The 18704-nt window shown below is 40.3% G+C and overlaps 2 protein-coding genes across 2 annotated transcripts; both read left to right on the top strand.

Moving 5' to 3' along the window:
• Nucleotides 1-13885: 13885 nt before the first annotated feature.
• LOC104587096 (uncharacterized) lies at nt 13886-15031 on the top strand. Its single transcript, XM_010244550.3, has one exon. The coding sequence runs from the start codon at nt 13941-13943 to the stop codon at nt 14919-14921; it is 981 nt and encodes a 326-aa protein (XP_010242852.3). The 5' UTR covers nt 13886-13940; the 3' UTR covers nt 14922-15031.
• A 1404-nt stretch (nt 15032-16435) lies between these two features.
• LOC104587095 (uncharacterized) lies at nt 16436-17344 on the top strand. Its single transcript, XM_010244549.2, has one exon. The coding sequence runs from the start codon at nt 16436-16438 to the stop codon at nt 17342-17344; it is 909 nt and encodes a 302-aa protein (XP_010242851.1).
• The last annotated feature ends 1360 nt before the right edge of the window (nt 17345-18704 follow it).

The raw sequence follows: 18704 nt of genomic DNA, 5'->3' as shown, positions 1-18704 counted from the left end.
AAGGGGAACCGGTCAAGAAGGAAATCAAAAAAAAAAAGAAAAGAAAAGAAAAGGGAAGGAGAAGAAAGACTCACCACTAGACCTGATCATGGGCCGGGTGGCCCGACGGGCCGGCTCGGCCCCGGGACGGGCTTGAACATTCTTATAGGTCCACGGGCTTAAATTCGGGCCAAAAAGCCCGGCCCGTAATAAATTCGAGCCGGGCTCGGGTTTTGTCATAATAGCCTAGCCCGAGCCCGGCCCGACCCGACCTAATATTAAACTTAAAATTAGTTATGTGATTATGTCCATTTGAATAAATATTTTGATTTAAGAATGTAAAATTGTGTTTTAAAATATAAAAAAAAGGGAAAAATACCATCTTGTAGGCCCATTGTTCATTTAAATAGAAAAAAATACTATCTGAATTTTTAATTCTAATTTGAATAGGGAAAATTGTTTTTTTTTTTTTCAATTAGGTTGGGCTTCGGGCTTTTTACCAGGGCCATGCTCGGGCCTAAGTTATAGGCCCGTTGGTCGGGCCGGGCTCGGGCTCAGGCCTAGTATATTTTCATTAGTGACAAGTGAAAGACCGACCCGGCCCATGAACAGGTCTACTCACCACCATAGTATGAGTAGCAGCTCGGGCGCCGAGCTGACCAGGAGTGAGTTCGGCCCAATCGCTGACCTCCCCCGGGTATGCAGCCAGCTTGCTCTTCTTCACGCTGCACTGGGGGTTCAGGACGGTTTGGCTCCCCTGACCCTCCGAGCTGGAAGCCGTCATCTCCACATCACGAGTGGAACTCTCAGAGAACTCAGCGGCAGCTTCGGCAAGATGAGCCCTGGCAACAGCAGCAGTATTGGCCTCGACAACGCTTTCACCAGCAGGTCTGGTGGGCTTGGTAGCAGGCTCGGTGGGCCTAACAGCAGGTTCTGCCATCACCTCGGGCCCCTTAGGCATGGCCCCTTCTTCCAAGTCGACGACAGGCGCGGCTACCACCTCGGGCCCCGAGGCAGAAGTCTGCGAAAGTTGGGGCTCGGCTGAAGCTCGCGGGAACTCAACGTGCGCCTTCTTGGCTACGTGTTTCTTTCTCTTCATCTGGCGAAAGAGCTTATAGTTGTCTATTCTCTCCGCCTCCGTGGGACCTGCAGCGAAACACGACATTAGCAACCCGAAGTAAACATATGAACAGAAAGCCGAAGTGGAGGAAAACCTACCCGGGCTCAAGCTCGCCTGGACGAGCTTCTCCTTAGAAGTGAAGTCTTTATAATTCAACTCGAGCTGAGCCAGTGATTGGAGCACCTTCTTGGTCTTCCCGTCTAGGATGACACCAGGGTCTTGAACGACTATCCTCCAATCGGTGGGGAAGGGCCACCCCGTACTGCTCCGGACTACGAAGTAGTTCCGCTTCCAAGCTGGGACTTTGCTCGGGAGCTTGTGCATGAGTTTGAAACCCGGGCGGGGGGGGGGGACAAGTAGTAGGATCGCCTGTGCCCGGAGAGAGCGCCCGAAGCGCTCTTCTTTATAGCCAAAATTGTACTGAGAACATCTAAATCTATGGAGAGGGAACGATCAAAGCAAAGAGAGATGAACCCCACCACATTCCGTATGGAGTTCGGGTGGAGTTGGTCCAGGGTGATGTTAAAGTGTACCAACACCTCAACGATCAGAGGGTGAAGAGGAAGTCGGAGCCTGGCTATCAGTTGCTCCCTGAAGATCACGATCTCGTCAGGACCGTGCTCCCATGGGAAGTTGCCGGTGGGAAGGCTATACGAGTATTCCTTAGGGAGGTGGAACCTCTGTACGAGGTCCTGAAGCCTCTCCGAAGTCATTATGGAAGGCCCGAACTGATCTGGTTCCCGATCTCGGTGGGAGGTGGACGCCAGATGACCCGAAGCCACCCGTACTTCGGATGGCTAGGCAGCAGAGGAGTCACCCCGAGCCGAGGTACCCACCTCGGGCTCGTCGATAAGGCTGTCTACACTAGATGACATAGCGAACTAAAAGGAAGAAACAAATTGAAAAGGGGAAGGAAGCTCGGGGAGACTCCCCAAAAGAAACGCGATCGGACTAGGAGAACAGGACGAACCAGAAGACCCGAGCTAAGAGACCTCCAATGCGAGCTCAAACGATAATGATGAGAGTTTTGTGGCGAAGAAAATGGCCAAGGGTCCCCCTATTTATAGCCAAAGCTGCGGGTTCCTCGAGGCGAAAATGGTTGAGCACGTTTTTGACGTTTGCGAAGTCCAAATCGCGTGAGATCCATGCATAATCCAGATGCGACTCGAGTCTTTTTTGATTAAACCGGGCGCTAGACCGGTCCAGCTGGACGGAGCGCGCGACAAAGCGGCATGAATACCAACGCCAAATCCACCCGGCGCGTCATGACCTCCCTGCGCTGGGTCATCGCCGCCAGCGCAGGGAGTGGGGGGCAATTGATGGAGGGAGATTTGGCCCGACCTCGCAGCACGGGTACACGTGGGCGTGACCTTGCTCAAATAGTGACTCAGCATGACAGCGCAACGAGCGTGAGCACAGCTCGGAGGGAAAGTCCCACCGAGTCCAGCTCAGCAACTCGGTAGGTAAACTACTCGCTGGAAGCCGCCTTTCCCGCACCTCCTCCCCGGGGTTAAGGCACTTTGGGGCGTCTCGAGTTTGGGGCGCCCTGACCTCTCTTAAAGCCCGAGCTCCTCCCAATGGACCTCGGGCGACTCCTAGGCAAGAACACACCGATCCATCTCTGTACACCCCGAGGCATAGACACCTCGGGTCAGCTAGCTCGGCATAACTGGCTACAGGCAGCCTGTCACTTATAGGACAACCCGACTCAGGGTAATTCGCGGGAGGCTAGTTCGGTATACCACAGGAGGGCTTCCTGCTCGACCGCCGTACCCGACAAATCTGTGGATAGCAAACATGTCCCTCGTCAAATAGCGCCGCGTCTGCCACCTTTAGACAGGTGTCCCACACCTGACAGGCACGTACCCTGCAACGACGGCCCCATGCATGCCACCTCAGTCTTGCCTGTAACAGCTGTGGTAGACTGACAGTGGCGGTTATACCTGCCCTGTTAGAAGTCAGAGGGCCTGAAGCAACGGAATTCAGTTATAAGGGGCTTATTCTCAAGGAACAAGGTATCTTCGAATCACCTGCGCAACCTGCACTCTTAGCCTTTGTTTTCCTTTTGCTTCTTGCACACAATATTGACTTAAGCATCGGAGCGTTTCCGCAGGGAAACCCCCCGGGAGTTCTTCCTCTTTCCTCTCGTCTCAAGTACCTCTCAGGAGCCACGCGAGTGCTAGATAGGAGTGATCGGATTGCGCTACATCAATTACTATTATTACGATTACTATTTATTATTATTATTATTCTTATTATTATTATTATTATTATTATTATTATTATTATTATTATTATTATTATTATTATTGGGTGCATATGGTGATTCACGTGTGGATCCATGCAGACTCTTAGTTAAAATGTATAACATAACATGTGAAAAGCATTGTATATATGTATGAGTGAAGCGATGGTTAAAATTGTCATTTGTGTCAATATAAGCACTTATGGGGAAAATAGCTTACCAAACATCCCCACCCTAATAAGTGCTTAAAAACATAATAAGTGATTTGAAAGGTGAATTACCAAACAACCTTAAGTGGTTGTTAAAATAAGTACTTCTTTGTTGCACAAGTACTTTTAACAAGTACTTAATCATCTGACAGGGCCTAAATGTTTTGTTGGTTTGAAGGAAAAAGTAGGGAAAGGTAGAGAAACCTTTACAAACCTTATATAGGTTACCGCACATTTCCCTTCCTTTCCCTACCTTTTCCTTCAAACCAAACATAGTCTTTGTAAATTAAAGCAAACAAACCTGCCTATCTTCTTGCAAATATCGGGGCTGATGAAAGAATGTTTCTTTGCTATATTTTCATGTTTGAGCTGCAGGAGGGAGTCGAAAAGCTGATTATTGAGGACGGAATTGTGGCTTACCTACAGTTTCAATTAGATGGTAAGGTCAGTTTCTTATTGTTTTTTGTTGTAGTAATGTTTATTTTTTGTTTTTCTATACGTGGGGATGAGTGCATAAGGGAGTGCTTTGTATGATGGGGTTTTGGGGCAAGGTCGCTTTATGTAGTTCAAGTTCATGTCACGAGAAGTACTAGAGAAGACAAGTGGGGCTATATTTGAATTCATTAATTTAATGTTATTTTTTTGGTTAGTAGTTTCTAACGATTAGTTTGTTAATTGACTTTGGTTTGTTAGTGGATTTTTAACAGTTACTTTTATTAAATGCTTCAAAAATTAGTTTTTCATATAAACTAATTTTATATAAAGTCTTGTAATCTTAAGTTAGTGGATTTGTTAGTGGATGTTCGAATAACTAGTTTTTGTTTTTTATATAAAGTCTTGTAATCTTAAGTTAGAGCAATCAATTTTTTCCTTTGTGAAGCTTAGAGCTTTTCTTTTGAAAGTTGAGAGAGTTTCTCTTGGGTGAGTGAATCCCAACCCCTTTTGGGAGAATGAATTCCCAACTAGTTGATTCTATATTGTAATTTGCATATTATCAATGAAGTTCCATCCAATTTTTTTTCTTCTCTTACAATTCATTTTTGAGCAAATTTCTTTCATTTCTTTTCTTCATACTTGAGCTATGTCATTGCTCCTTCACTTGGAGTAAAGTTTGGGGATAGAAAAAAAAGTTCAGTTAACATATGGGTCTCACACTAAATAATAGAACATTATTTTTTTTGAAAGCCTTATAATTAAGCACATTCAAGAAGGATATATTTGATTAGATTAGAAAGGTGAATTTCATGTAACAATTGTGAAAGTATTATTGGCATAACAAAGAAAAATCCTATTGAAAATTAATGATACTAATACTTTTGAATTTTCAGTTATAATAAAGCAATGGGCTGGGCAAATGTTACAGTGCAGAAATTGAACCAGGAAGCAAAAAAATGAACCAACAATGATAAAGTGAGAAGTCATAGTTGACATCTTAACATTGTTAAAGTCTAACATGGCTGATTAGTATACTAGTGAAATGTGAGCCAATAAAAGATAGATAGATCATGTGGTGTCTTTAAATGTTTTGTTGATATTGATGTTTAACCAGTTGCAAATATTCTTCAACTTAAACTTGTACCCACTAGGTCCTTTTCATATTCAACTTTTAGCAAATTAATCATAGTTTTAAAAGGCATAAAGCCTTGAGGCACGAGGCTTTGCCTTACGATTGAAGTCTCATGACTTTGATCTAAAGTGCCTTTGTAAGAAAAAGGTGTAAGCCTCAAGCCTCAAGTCATGAGGTTTAGCATGACCTAAGCCTAAAAAGCCTACACAAATGTGTTATTTGATACCAAAATAGAAATGATTGTTTTATGCTTGCTTTGGTAATTATGGGACAAATAAAAATATTCAAATAAATAGCCAATAGAGCAATGTTAAGGATTCTACCTGGACACATCAATGATGCATGATTAGTCATTCTTATCCTGGCTTTATCATTATCTTGTTTGTTATGTTTCTCCTTTTATCTCTTCAGTCACATCTTGTAATCAAACTTTAATATCTATATAATGAATGGATCTCATATGGCTATCACTAAGATTTTTCTCTCAAAACCTATGCTCTGTTATGGTGTCAGAGCTTAGAAGCTATCAAAATCCATCAACCATGTCAATCAGTAGCACTGTTCTCATTTCTTTAACTTTACAAAATATCACTCTTGGGCTTTAGTAGGAGAAAAATGTTCTATTGATATGTGGCACCACTAATTCGGTCATCTAGCTCATCGGATTGTGTGGCATGTAATCTCTTATAATAAATTACCTCTTTGCTCAAATAAGTCTCTTGCATTTTGCTCCTCATGTCAGCTAGGCAAGAGTTACAAGTTATCTTTCTCATCTACAGAGTCTCATGTTATTGCTCCATTATCTCTTGTGTTTGCAGACCTATGGGGTCCAACACCTTTTTGTTCAATTCAAGGATTCAAATATTATATTGCTTTTGTTGATGCTTATAGCAAGTTCACTTAGATACATCCTCTGGTTTCTAAGACTGATGCTTTGATTGCTTTTATTAACTTTAAGACAGTGGTGGAAAAGCTCCTAAATTGCTCTATTAAATCTCTTCAGATAGATGGTGGTGGAGAGTATCAGGCTTTTAAACAATTTCTTATTGAGCATGGAATCACTCACAGGCTTTCTTGCTCACATACATCTTAGTAGAATGGTACAATTGGGAGACACCATCGTGTGATTGTGGATATGGGTCTCACTTTGTTGGTACATGCCTCTGTCTCTAAAAGATTTAGGTGAGATGTCTTTGAAACAATAATTTTTCTTTATAATAGATTGCCAATACCTATATATTTGGGTGCAAATCACCATGGAAGAGCTTGTTTCAACTAAAGTCCAAAGTATCCGATACGTATCATTTCGGGACCCCTCCGATAAGCCCCTACAGTAGGTGTATCGAAGGTCTGATCGGTTCAGGGGGTAGAGGAGACCTAAACCGACCCCCTTGAATCAGTTGCAAAAAAAATAAAAAAAACATCTCCAAAATGTGTATCGATTCGCCTGATACACCCCTATCGACGTATCGGGTGTATCAATATTTTGAACCTTGATTTCAACATAAACCTAACCTCACCATGCTTAGAACCTTTGGGTGCACATGCTTTCTATGCCACAAATTTGATTTCAGATTTGTGGCATGTGTGTTTTTGGGTATAATCCATCTCATCATGGGTACAAGTGCTATAATATTGCCTTAACCCGGACTTTTGTCTCATGCCATGTCATTTTTTATGAAACCACTTTTCCTTTTACCACTTGTGACACATTAACTCTTTCAAGCCACCCATCTACTACAATTGGGCCTCCACCCCTTCTTCCATTACAATCTGATGTATCGAGGCCCCATAAGCTACAACTACCCCCTCACTCCCAGCCTGCACTATTATCTGAATCCATGCATGAAGAAATGCCTAACCCAAACATGCTTACTTCTATTAATGTTCAGCCCACCCCTATACCCCTAACCCAAGACCAAACCATTGCATCCACATCAATGCCGGTTCAGCTACAACCTAACCCATCTATACCACAACCTCTTAACTCGCATCCAATGGTTACTCGGGCTAAAGTAGGTATATTTAACCCTAAGAAGCTTTATATGACTTCCAAACACCCTTTCCCTGACCTCCTTTTAGAATCCACCTCTGTGAAACAAGTGCTCTCCCATCCCAAGTGGCGAGCTGCTATGGAGGATGAATGTATTACCTTAATGAAGAACAATACATGGAAGTTAGTTCCACATAAGCCCAACACTAATATTGTGGATTATAAATAGGTATTTCAACTAAAGAGGAACCTGGATAGATTTATTGCCAGCTACAAGGCCTGATTCGTGGCTCGAGGCTTCACCCAACAAGAGGGGATTGACTATACAGAGACCTTTAGTCTAGTGGTCAAATCCCATTCCAATTTGACTTCTCCTCCTTACGGTTGCATTCTCACATGGCTGGCTTATTAAGCAATTGGATGTCCAAAATGCATTTTTACATGGGTATATGTTTATAACAATATTTATGAAGCAACCCCCCGGCTTTATTGACACTTTTAAGCCTAATCATGTTTGCTTTTTTCAAGTCACTTTATGGGCTTAAACAAGCCCTTTGGGCTTGGTATGCAAAATTGTGTTCCTTCTTACTATCTCAAAGTTTCATATGCTTTAAGTCTAATAACTCTTTGCTTATTCATCGTGATTAAGTTGCTTGTATATTTGTTCTTGTCTATGTGTTGTCCTTATTGGGTCCATCCCATAACATCTTAATGAGCTCGTTAGTCGCATGCCATCTTCATTTGATGTCAAAGACCTGGGCTCACTGCATTTTTTCTTGGGCATTGAAGTCATTCAACTGAAATCTGGTATCTTTCTCCATCAACAGTGCTATGTAATTGATCTCTCACAAAAGCTTCATCTTGAGGATATATGTCAAACCAGCACTGACTCTAATGAGTTCCTCTTATCGTTTGTCCAAACATGCATGATAGTGATCCTCTCTCTTATCCCTTGAAGTATAGACAAATAGTTGGTGCACTTCAATATCTTTCCTTCATGAGGCCTGACATCACCTATTCTGTTAATAAAGTATGTCAATTTATGGGTTCTCCCACCACTGTTCATTGGAAGGCTGTCAAACAGATACTACGAAACCTAAAACATACCATTCATCATGGAATTTGCCTCATCCCCTCATCTTCTCTTTCTTTTCATGCATTCAGTGATGCAGACAGTGTTGGTTGCCCAGACGATAGAAAATCTCAAGGGGGATACTGTATTTATCTTGGTCCCATTCTTCTCTCCTGGTTGTCCAAAAAGCCACCCACAGTTTCCCAATCAAGCACTAAGGTCGGATATTGGAGTGTTGTTGTGGCGACCTCAGAGCTTCTCTAGTTACACTCCTTGCTTTGTGAGATGGGTTTCCCATTGCCTAAATTGTCAGTTTTGTGGTGTGACAATCTTGACACCACCTATCTTAGTGCCAATCCTGTTCTTCACTCATTTCCAAACATGTTGAGTTGGACATTCACTTTGTTCGGGATCATGTCACCAAAGGTACTCTAGCTGTTAAGTTCATTTCTTCACGAGATCAGCTGGCCAACATCATGACCAAACCTTTCAGTGGACCATGCTTCTCTTGGCTATGTCACAAGCCAAACGTTCTCTCCTTAACGTTCACCTTGCGAGGGGATATTAAGGATTCTAGATGGACACGCCAATGATGCATGATCACAGTCATTCTTATCCTGGCTTTATCATTATTTTGTTTTTTTTTTATGATTATCTTTTTTATCTCTTCAGTTACATCTTGTAATCAAACTCTAATATCTATATAATGAATGGATCTCATATGGCTATCACTAAGCCTTTTCCCTCAAAACATGTGCTTTGTTAACCAAAATAAAAAAGTTCCTAATTTCTCACAGGGTGTTTGAAGAGTTCAATGTAACAAAGAGCAAAAAGAACTTTCATCATTTCCCTTCATTTCTAGTTAAATCAAATGAGATATTTTTTGTTATTCTTACACTTTTTGGTGACAAAAAACATAGCATACTAAGGGCCTGTTTGTTTGCTTTGAAGTTTGACATATAAAAATGCAATAATTACATTAAGAGGTATATTGGTATTGGTGAACTTTTCTTTCCTATGACTCTAAATGCACAGAAATGTTGTTCTGAATTTTGAAATCTAAATTATGGAAATTATCAAATATTCGTTTTGACCTCATATATGAGAGTTTTTGTTTGCCTTTTCGGGGGTATCATTGGAAAACAAAAAATTGTATAATTGCACTTTACGAGATAAGAGATAAGAGGAACGAACAACCATTTTTCTCTTAAAATTAAAAGATTTTTCTTAAGAGATAAGAGTTAAGGGTATGTTTGGTTTGAAGAAAAAAGGTAAGGAAAGGAAGGAAAAGAAGAGGCCCTAAGTTTGTCATTTTTTTTTCTACTTTCTCCACATAAAATATTGTCTATCCGATTTTTGCTTCTCAACTCTTCCTAATAGATTTCTTTTTTATTGGATTTTTTTTGCATAGATTAAACCAAGCAAATTGTTTACTTTCTTATATAATGTTGGGTAACCAGAAATTTGGTATCAATTATGTGGATTGTTCATTAGAAGATTTCATTAATAATAGAAACATTAATGAACAAACAAGGCTAGACACATCATAGTTTTATGCCACCTATCCCCAACATATGAGAAGGAAAACATAGTTTTGTCAACTGAGTCCAAATGTCCAATACCTGAGTTGCTATTTGATCCAATTATCATGGATTTGTATATATATATATATATATATATATATATATAAGTCTTATATTTATATAATATGTGTATAAGTTAACATGTAAATAAATTTTCTTTTATTTATTTTAGGCACAATTTTAGGGTAAATTGCTAAAACCTACCCTAAAGTTTGGTAGTCGCAATACCCCCCTGGAATTTTTGACATAATTGCAAGTAGACAGCCCTATTAGAATCCTTTAACAAAGAGGCACAAAAATGTCGAAAATACCCATTCAATTACTTTTGGCCAAAATGTTTTTTTTCCTAAATTTTCTCTTTTATGAGATTAATTTATTTTCCAAATTTGCCCTTCAAATCAGTCACTCAAAGGTAAAAATACAACTTTAAACCATCATATTTTTGTTCATAAAGTTTGTATTATTTTTACCGTAGAAACAACCTCAATGGTAACCATGGTTATTTTGAACATCTTTATGCATCTTTATGCATCTTTATGCCTCTTTTTAAAGGAGTTGAACAAAAGGGTCTACTTGCAACTGTGTCAGAAAGTTCAAGGAAGATAATTGCAATTACCAAACTTCAAGAGAAGTTTCAGTTTTATGTAAAACTTTGGGGAAGGTTTCAGCAACTTATCATCTCAGTAAGAAAAGAGCTGATTAATACAAAAAAACTTAGCACTTTCCAAATTGCCCACAGGACAGGCGAAGGTAGTTATTTCAAGGGGGGTTTTGATTGGTGAAAGCCATTCCGGCAGCATACATTTTTACTATTATTAGGTGGGCAGTGGGCTGTGTTGGATCGACACGCGCAGGACGTGCTGTAATCTAATTGGTTGAGGTGGGTCTTGATTTAGATTGAATCTACGATTTGGTTTCGTGACGGAGGTTTGGTTTGTCATGATGTGTCGGCTCAGCTAATCTACTAACAACGATAGCTCTCTCTCTCTCTCTCTCTGTTTCTCTCCATAGAATAATAAACATAGTGGCCCTCCGGTTTCCAACATAGAGATATATTAAATTGGCAAATGGCAATGGGATTGCAGGAGGAGATATTTGATTGATTCTTTATGTCTGCATGTCTGCAGTTGCTTGATCTCCACGATAATTGATTGTAGAGAGGTATGATGTGTGCAACCTGCCCGCCGGCCGGAAGTGTTTGGCCCATCCCTCCTTGTCCTTTAATATTAACAACAGTAAGCGCTTACAGGATGATGAAATGGTTATGGTAGTGTCTCATCACTGAGAATTGTGATGTCGTAATGTCTTTGCCATGTTGTGTCTGGCGGGTTATCTATATATCCCCCTTCCCATTACATCTGTCTCATGACAAGGGTAGAAGCAGAACAGCAGTTGAACAAATTCATGGATTGGGAGACAATGGTTTATATTGTATGGTCCCACAAACATACAAACCTGTACTATTGGTTGATGATCTGCTTCCTTTGTTGCCACTGATCGATTCAGTTAACCTTACCAATCCTCAGGCGGTGGACAGTACTGGAATCCTTCCTCTTCCCTCAAAATTTAATTGATGTGAACTCATTGGAAAGACAACGACCCTCAGTAAATTAAGTAGCGTTGTGTAGAGTAGAGATCGATGACCATTTCATTAATTAATAACTAAGAAACAGTTGATTCTGTCTGGGAGACAATGTACTACTACTACTACCCTCTTGGTCTCGTGGGCTAACATGTTTTAGTTAATAGTTTTGTTTATTGTATGTCTTGGATTGGATCTCATATGTCAACAAGAGTTTGAACTAAGACAGTGAACCAACATCACCCACTATTTTTGAGTTAACAAATCAGAACCATATCAGTACTGTTAGAAGATGAAGACGTCGGGATGCTTTCTGCTGTCCTTCAATTCCCCTTGTCACAGAGTTCTCTCTCTCTCTCTGTATATATATGTATATTTGGGCGCTACAAAGTGAAGTGGCCTTTTGAGTTGAGTTGCACATCGATCGAGTGACACATCTCCTTTGTTTTGGGCTAGCTAGCTAGGAAGAGAAAAATCTCATCCTTTTACCCTTATAGCGGAGTATGTTTGTTTTGAAGGAAAAAATCTTTAAAAACCTTATAAAGGTTTCCCTATCTTTCCCTAGTTTTTCCTTCAAACCAAACATAGCCTTAGAGTGGATCGGAGAAGAAATCCCTTCATCATTATCGTCGTTGAGCTGCAAACTGTGTTGATGATTTTGCTAAGCTATACGATGTGATGGGTGGATCTCTAAGGCTAGCTGGTGGATGCATATGCCACTATTTATTGAAGAGAGGAGCAAATGACTTGGGAGGTGTTTGGTACCATAGATGCCCATTCCCTTCTCTTCTGGAATGCACCACATGAAAAATATATGTTCGTTTAGAACGAGTTAATTAGGTTGGTTCAATGCAAGAATGCATAATATTGCAGATATTGGAATCTACCAAATTCTTGCTTCCATAATACACCACACCATATCTATATTTCAAAATCCTGATACTTAGAACATTATCAAAGATGTGGTGAGTTCCAAAACCTAACATTTCGAACACACTAACAGGGCCAATAGTACAACACATCACAGTTTTTATGTCACAGTACCAAACACCCCCTTAGCCAACCAAGTTGGCACATAAATTAAAAGGCCTCTATTCCAAAAGGATGATCAAGTCCCGTTTCTTCTGTCTCACACCAAGGTCACGGCACTTTTGTTCAATGTTCAGCCAAAGACAACGTTAGAGTGTATATTATTGTCATTTTGTATCCTGGCTAAGGCTGAAAGCGCTTACACAAATTAATATTGCTAGCGCGCTGCATGTATAGCGCACAACAGGCAGAGTAAGCCCCATGAGAAAGCAAAAACAAAATGAAGGACAACTTTTGTCCCACCATGTTTGTACCTTGTTCATTAGATGAAGCTAATAATTAATAAACTGCCTGCTAGCATTTTTTTGGGGGGATGAGAAAAAGGGTCCATCTGATTGGCAGTCAAAATCAGAATCGGAATCAAAATCTATTGGAATTGGAATGGTCTACTTTCATTGTTTATTGTTTGTTATTTTGTTTAGTTCAAATGGAAACCAGAATGGGAATTAAAATCAGCTGGAATAAAATTTCATTCTCAAGGGGGAGGGGGAGGGAATGACCAGACCATTCCACCAGAAATGGGAATGGAATTCTAATATAATTCTGCCCAATCAAACACTTAAAATTGAAATGGCCAATTTTAATTCGGATTGTAGAATACATACGGCTATTCTCATGAACCAAAAATGGGCCCCAAGAAACTAAGAGCTTGTTCTTTTGTTCTAAAAATCTGACATTTGAAAGTGCAATAATTATATGAAAAGGTATATTAGTACTGTTGAACTTTTCTTTCTCTCAATTTAAATGCAAAGAACTGAATTCTGAAAATTATCAAATATCTATTTTAATCCTATATATGAGAGTTTTTGTTTGCTTTTTTGGAAGAATAATTGAAAAATAAAAAATTGTATAATTGTATTTTAAAAATTAAGAGATAAAAAGAAACAAACAACCATTTTTCTCTTAAAATTAAAAAATTCCTCTTAGATATAAGAATTAAGAGAAAACAAAGAAACCCTACAGTATTGATATTGCTAACCGAATCGAACTTATAAATTAGTTTTGCCATTTGCCAAAACGCCTAAAAAACAGGCGTTTGTTAGGACGGAGCTATCATAAAGTTGGAGCTGCATCAACGTACATATCTACATCGACTAAACAATGTGATGGCCAGTGCACCGTACACGTCAAAGTTCTGTTAAGGGTCTGTCGGGGAGACACGGTGATATCAGCACACATGGTTTTAATATATGCATGCATGGTTCGACCAATAATTATAAGATTTGGATCAACCGCAGAATCTCTCGCTTTCAATCATATTGTTTAACGAAGCTAAGACAATTATACAGAGGGTGTCCCATTTACAGATCATTAAGTTCTGAACTACATCCTAATTTGACGTTGACAAGCGAAGCCATAATACGACTTCCATCGCTTTTTTGATGATTGCTATAAGAATTGTTCATCATCCGTTGAGGATTTTCAAATTAATTTAGCAGACCCATCGTTGAGATTGAGCCAAGCGTGGCAGCAGAAAAAAGAAAAAAAAAATATATATAGAATGATTGGCTCAATCCTGATGGCGAAGAGTCCATGCCGCCATGTCCGTTCTGCAAGCTTTCCCTCTGTGTCTCATCCTCTAATGTCAAAGATTGAGAAGAAGCTGAAGGAATTGAGGGGTGACTGGGGAGCGTTGTCTTCGTCTTCTCCTTCATCATTGTCCCATCGCACAGTGGAATCACTGTGCAACGGCCTTACTGGTCTGGCCGACTTGCTTGAAAGCATTGAGAAGTTGCTTCAACCGCCGTTCGCCTGCCAGGCAGCTTCTGCACTAGTAGTCCATGGCCAACAACCCCGCTGTAAATGGGTGGACGAGGTGTTGAATGGATCTCTGACGCTACTGGATGTGAGTGGCACCATCCGAGACGTTTTGTTGCAGATGAAAGAGCAGGTGCACGGCATTCAGTCGGCACTCCGGAGGAGGAAGAACATTGCCGAGTTTCATGACTTAGAAAGTAGCATTGTTTCATACATGTCCTGTAGAAAGACAATGAGCAAGGTGATACCCAAGTGTATGAGCCATTTGAAGAGGATGGAGAAGAAACATGGCTCGTCTCTTTCAGGCGACGACAGCCATGAGATTGTGGTTGTGGCTGGTATTCTGAGAGAAGTTGAAGGGCTTTCGCTCATTATCCTTGACTCGCTCTTGTCCTTCATAGCCGGCCCGAGGGCAGCGCCGGCCGGTTGGCCATTGGTGTCGAAATTGATGCACAACAGAAGAGTACTGGGAGTGGCGTGTGATGGGCAAAACGAGGACTACGCCAATGAAGTAGAGAAGGTGGATGCTGCATTGTGTGGCCTCGTCAGTGGTGGTCGTAGGTCATCGTCGTGCAAAGATAATGAAGCGGTGGCCATGCAAGATGTGCAGAAATGGTTGAAGGTGTTGGAGATGAGCGTCGGGGCACTTGAGGACCGTTTGGAATGTTTGTTCAGGCATTTAATCAAAACAAGGGTCTCCCTTCTCAACATTCTTAGCCAGTAATACCTACCAATTATATATATACATCACCCTCGCTATACTTTGCTTTAATTTCCTCCTAAATGTAGTCTGGGATCCCGTTATTACCAAGCAAATGTCAATTAATTACAACGCCTCTCCGCTTGAATCTTGATACGTTTTCTTTTTTTCTTCTTTTCATTTCCATGCCGGCAAATGTTTATTTATTTGCCTCCAATCAAAGTGCAATTTTTTTCTTGCACGGCCGGGTGGATAATATAATGTTCAGTTCACTACAAGTAGGGGTGTCAATTGGACCGGATTTGGTCCAATCTTATCCGGTCCCATATGAATTCATTACAAATAGAACAGGTCCAGTCCAAATTGGTTTTAATATAGATTTCTTCCGATCCAAACTTGTTTGGTCCATTAACACCTGCATTCTTATATTCTATCAATAGACTGGACTGGATATTGACTCAATCGGAACCCATCCAATATAAATACATTACAGATGGATCTGGTCAAATCCAATAAATATTTTTGGAAGGATCCAATTCAATGTCTTATTGGATCGTCCAATTCGTCCAAATTGAGTGATAGGTCTTGGGGAACACCAGTCACGTGTGGGTGGGGAAGTATGTATGATACAAACACAAGCTTTTTAGAAGCCAATTAAACTAATGAGTGCATGATAGGTATTTGGGTAATTGTCAAAATCAACAAATTAAAGCATTGCCATTTGGCGGCCCCATGTGTTTGTCTGTAGGCGTTGCTTGCTGGGTGTGTGAAACGTCTCAGACTCTCAAAATAAACCAATCCGAGATGGAGAGAGAGAGAGAGGAAGGAAGCGCCAAACTCTGTTTTAATTTACACAAGCATGTGTATTCACGTGGCATTGGTATTTTATGTTTCTCTCGATGTCATTCCCAGAAGCAACAAGTAGGGCTTTCAGGAGTTGAAAGCAGCTGCACGAGTGATGAAGTTTTTTTTTTTTTTTTAATCATATAAACAAGCACACGTGGATTAACTTCTTCTTCTTCTTCTAGTAATAATTAGGTTGAATCAAAAAGAGACCAGCTGTCAATATGCCAATTGTTTCCGGCATGCATGGTGGGAAGAAGTAGCGTTATATGATATAAAAATCATCCAGAAGATTTGCAAATAAATGGAAAATGATAAGATGATGAATGCCACGTAACTATGCTAGGGCAGATCAACGTGGTTCATTCAATTCCATCTTATTAAGCAATAAAATATGTGCCCGTCCTCATCTCTTGTCTGGGGGACATGTTGCCACTCTACTCGTGTGTGCACATTTTATATTTGATATTTTGATTCCTGAGCTTCATGGCCAAGTTTCACCACATGACAGCTTAAGTGTAGTTGGGACTTGGGAGGGTGAGATTCTTCATGTCTCCTCCTTACTCTTCTCTTCTTCTCCCTCTATGCCTATATATAACAAGGTTCCAAAGGTGGTGAGGCCACATATTAATCTCTCTCTCTCTCTCTGCAACATAGATAACTGGGTTTCTCTGGCCTGTTAATTAAAAGAGAAGATGGCTACCACCCTTGCAACTCCTACAGCGCCTTCTCATGCTCGTTCTACCAGTTTGCCTTCCACATCTCATCCTCTAACTCTTGCCGTTGAGGAACAGGTGCAGAGGTTAAGGGCTTCCGAAGCCCTATCCTCCTCCTGCTCATCATCACCATCATCACTCTGCCACAACTTGAATGGTCTCCATGACTTGTTCGAGTGTGTGGACAATCTGCTTCAGTTGCCACTCACCCAACAAGCTCTCTCCCACCCCAAATGGGCAGACGAGGTGTTGGACGGATCTCTCAGGTTGTTGGACATCTGTGGCACCACTAGGGATGTTTTGTCACAGCTCAAAGAATCTCTGCAACAACTTGAATCATCTCTCCGGAGGAAACGAGGCGGAGAATCTGGTTTGGCAACCCAAGTTGGTGCTTACATGACATTCAGGAAGAAGATTAATAAAACTATCCACAAATGTCTAGCAGATTTGAAGAAGATGGAGAAGCACACCTCCTCTGCTCTCTTCATTAGCAAAGATCTTGACCTTGTTGCCATTGTCAACGTACTGAAGGAAGTAGAAGCGATCACTGTCTCGGTGTTCCAGTCCGTATTGTCGTTTGTATCAGGGCCAAAGGCACAATCAAAGACCAGTGGTTGGTCTTTGGTTTCAAAATTGATGCAACCAAAGCGCATAGCATGCGAAAGGGAAGAAGAGGATGGCTGCAGTGAGATGGAGAAATTGGATGGTGCTTTGTATGCTCTGATCAACTGCCAAAAGTCATGCATGGGCAGCGGACTGCAGAACGCACAGAATCAATTGACTGAAGTTGAGATGAATATCCAGGGACTTGAGGATGGTTTAGATTGCGTCTTCAGGCGTTTGATCAAAACCAGAGTCTCCCTCCTAAACATTCTCAATCACCATTAAATATATATGTCCATTGGAAACTCCTTTGAGTTTTGGACGTCTATACATTTTTGTAGAATGATATCAAGTATATGCATACAATACGCTCATGAAAAAATTAGTATTCAAATAATGAAACAGAAAAGGATTCAATCTCAAATTTCAAATTGTCTATTGGTTAGTGATCTTTCTCTTTGTTCCCCCACTTTGGTTGATGACATAGAATAGAAAAAGCAAACTTCTTCCAAAGTTATATGACCTCATCAGTGGAATATTCAGTCGAGTTTCACCCAGTTTGGCCTTGTCGACCCATCTACTTCCATCGGCAAAGCCAGTCTGCACATTGATCTAACCCATGAATTCGGTTGCGTTGAGCTTAGTGTTAAAACCGTGTCATGGACTCACCTTAATCATGCATGCGGATTGCTGGATCTGGTTATGCTCTACCCTCAACAGAAGAACTTTCAATTGAATGATTACTCTAAATTATTGTTGTTGTAGTAGTTATTAGGATGATTTCTCCAGAGCAATTAATAACAGAAGTTCTTTAATTTATACACAGATCAGATCGATCAACCAAAGATGATTAATACAATATATCTCAACAAATTAAATAACAGGTCAACTACCATGATTAAGATCAGAAACATATTAAATCTGTAACATAGACTTATTTCAAGGCTGTCAAGATTCCAATTGTCTCCCTTTGGTTATAGGTGAGATCCATTCATACAACATAACCTTTTTGTATCGGTGTATTTAAGCATATCTAAATACATCGATATTGATACTATACGTCTATTGGCCCATGTCACATTATATGGCCTCTATGAAAACTTATGAGGTGGAGGAATCTATAAGAACCGCTTTTTTTTCTTAATTTCTTTCTTTTTAATGATCTTATGACTTCTTTCCTTTGGGTTTAATTCCGAAAGGAAGAAATGTACATAGGATTATATCTCTACCATTGAAGATATATAGTAATGCTATCTTGGTGGGTTCGCTTCACATTTCAGCGTGCCCAAATAATGAATTAAAAGCCAAGCCAGTTAATTAACCATCTGAAATACTGAATAGGAGACAAGGTGCAGAACGTTCATGTGCAGAATCTTTATGGTCTTTATAATTAAATTAGATATCTATATATATATATAGTTAGTTAGTTAGTTTAGGGTTAGTCCATTGTTTTGTTCATATTTAATTTAAACATTATGGAAGCATCATGGAACATGAAGCAGTTACATTTTGATATAATATATGATAACAATAATGTGGCAAAGGGAATCTCATTTTTTCTTCTCACATTTTATTTATTTATTTATTTGGGTAAGACATCTTCTCACATTTTTAAGACATATACTCTTCATTGTGGTCGTTTCCT

The sequence above is a fragment of the Nelumbo nucifera genome, chromosome 6 (assembly GCF_055504915.1).
Source record: "Nelumbo nucifera cultivar China Antique chromosome 6, China Antique-T2T, whole genome shotgun sequence".
Lineage (NCBI taxonomy): Eukaryota > Viridiplantae > Streptophyta > Magnoliopsida > Proteales > Nelumbonaceae > Nelumbo > Nelumbo nucifera.
Note: the sequence above shows the minus strand (reverse complement) of the source record. Positions and strands in the feature narration are given on the sequence as shown.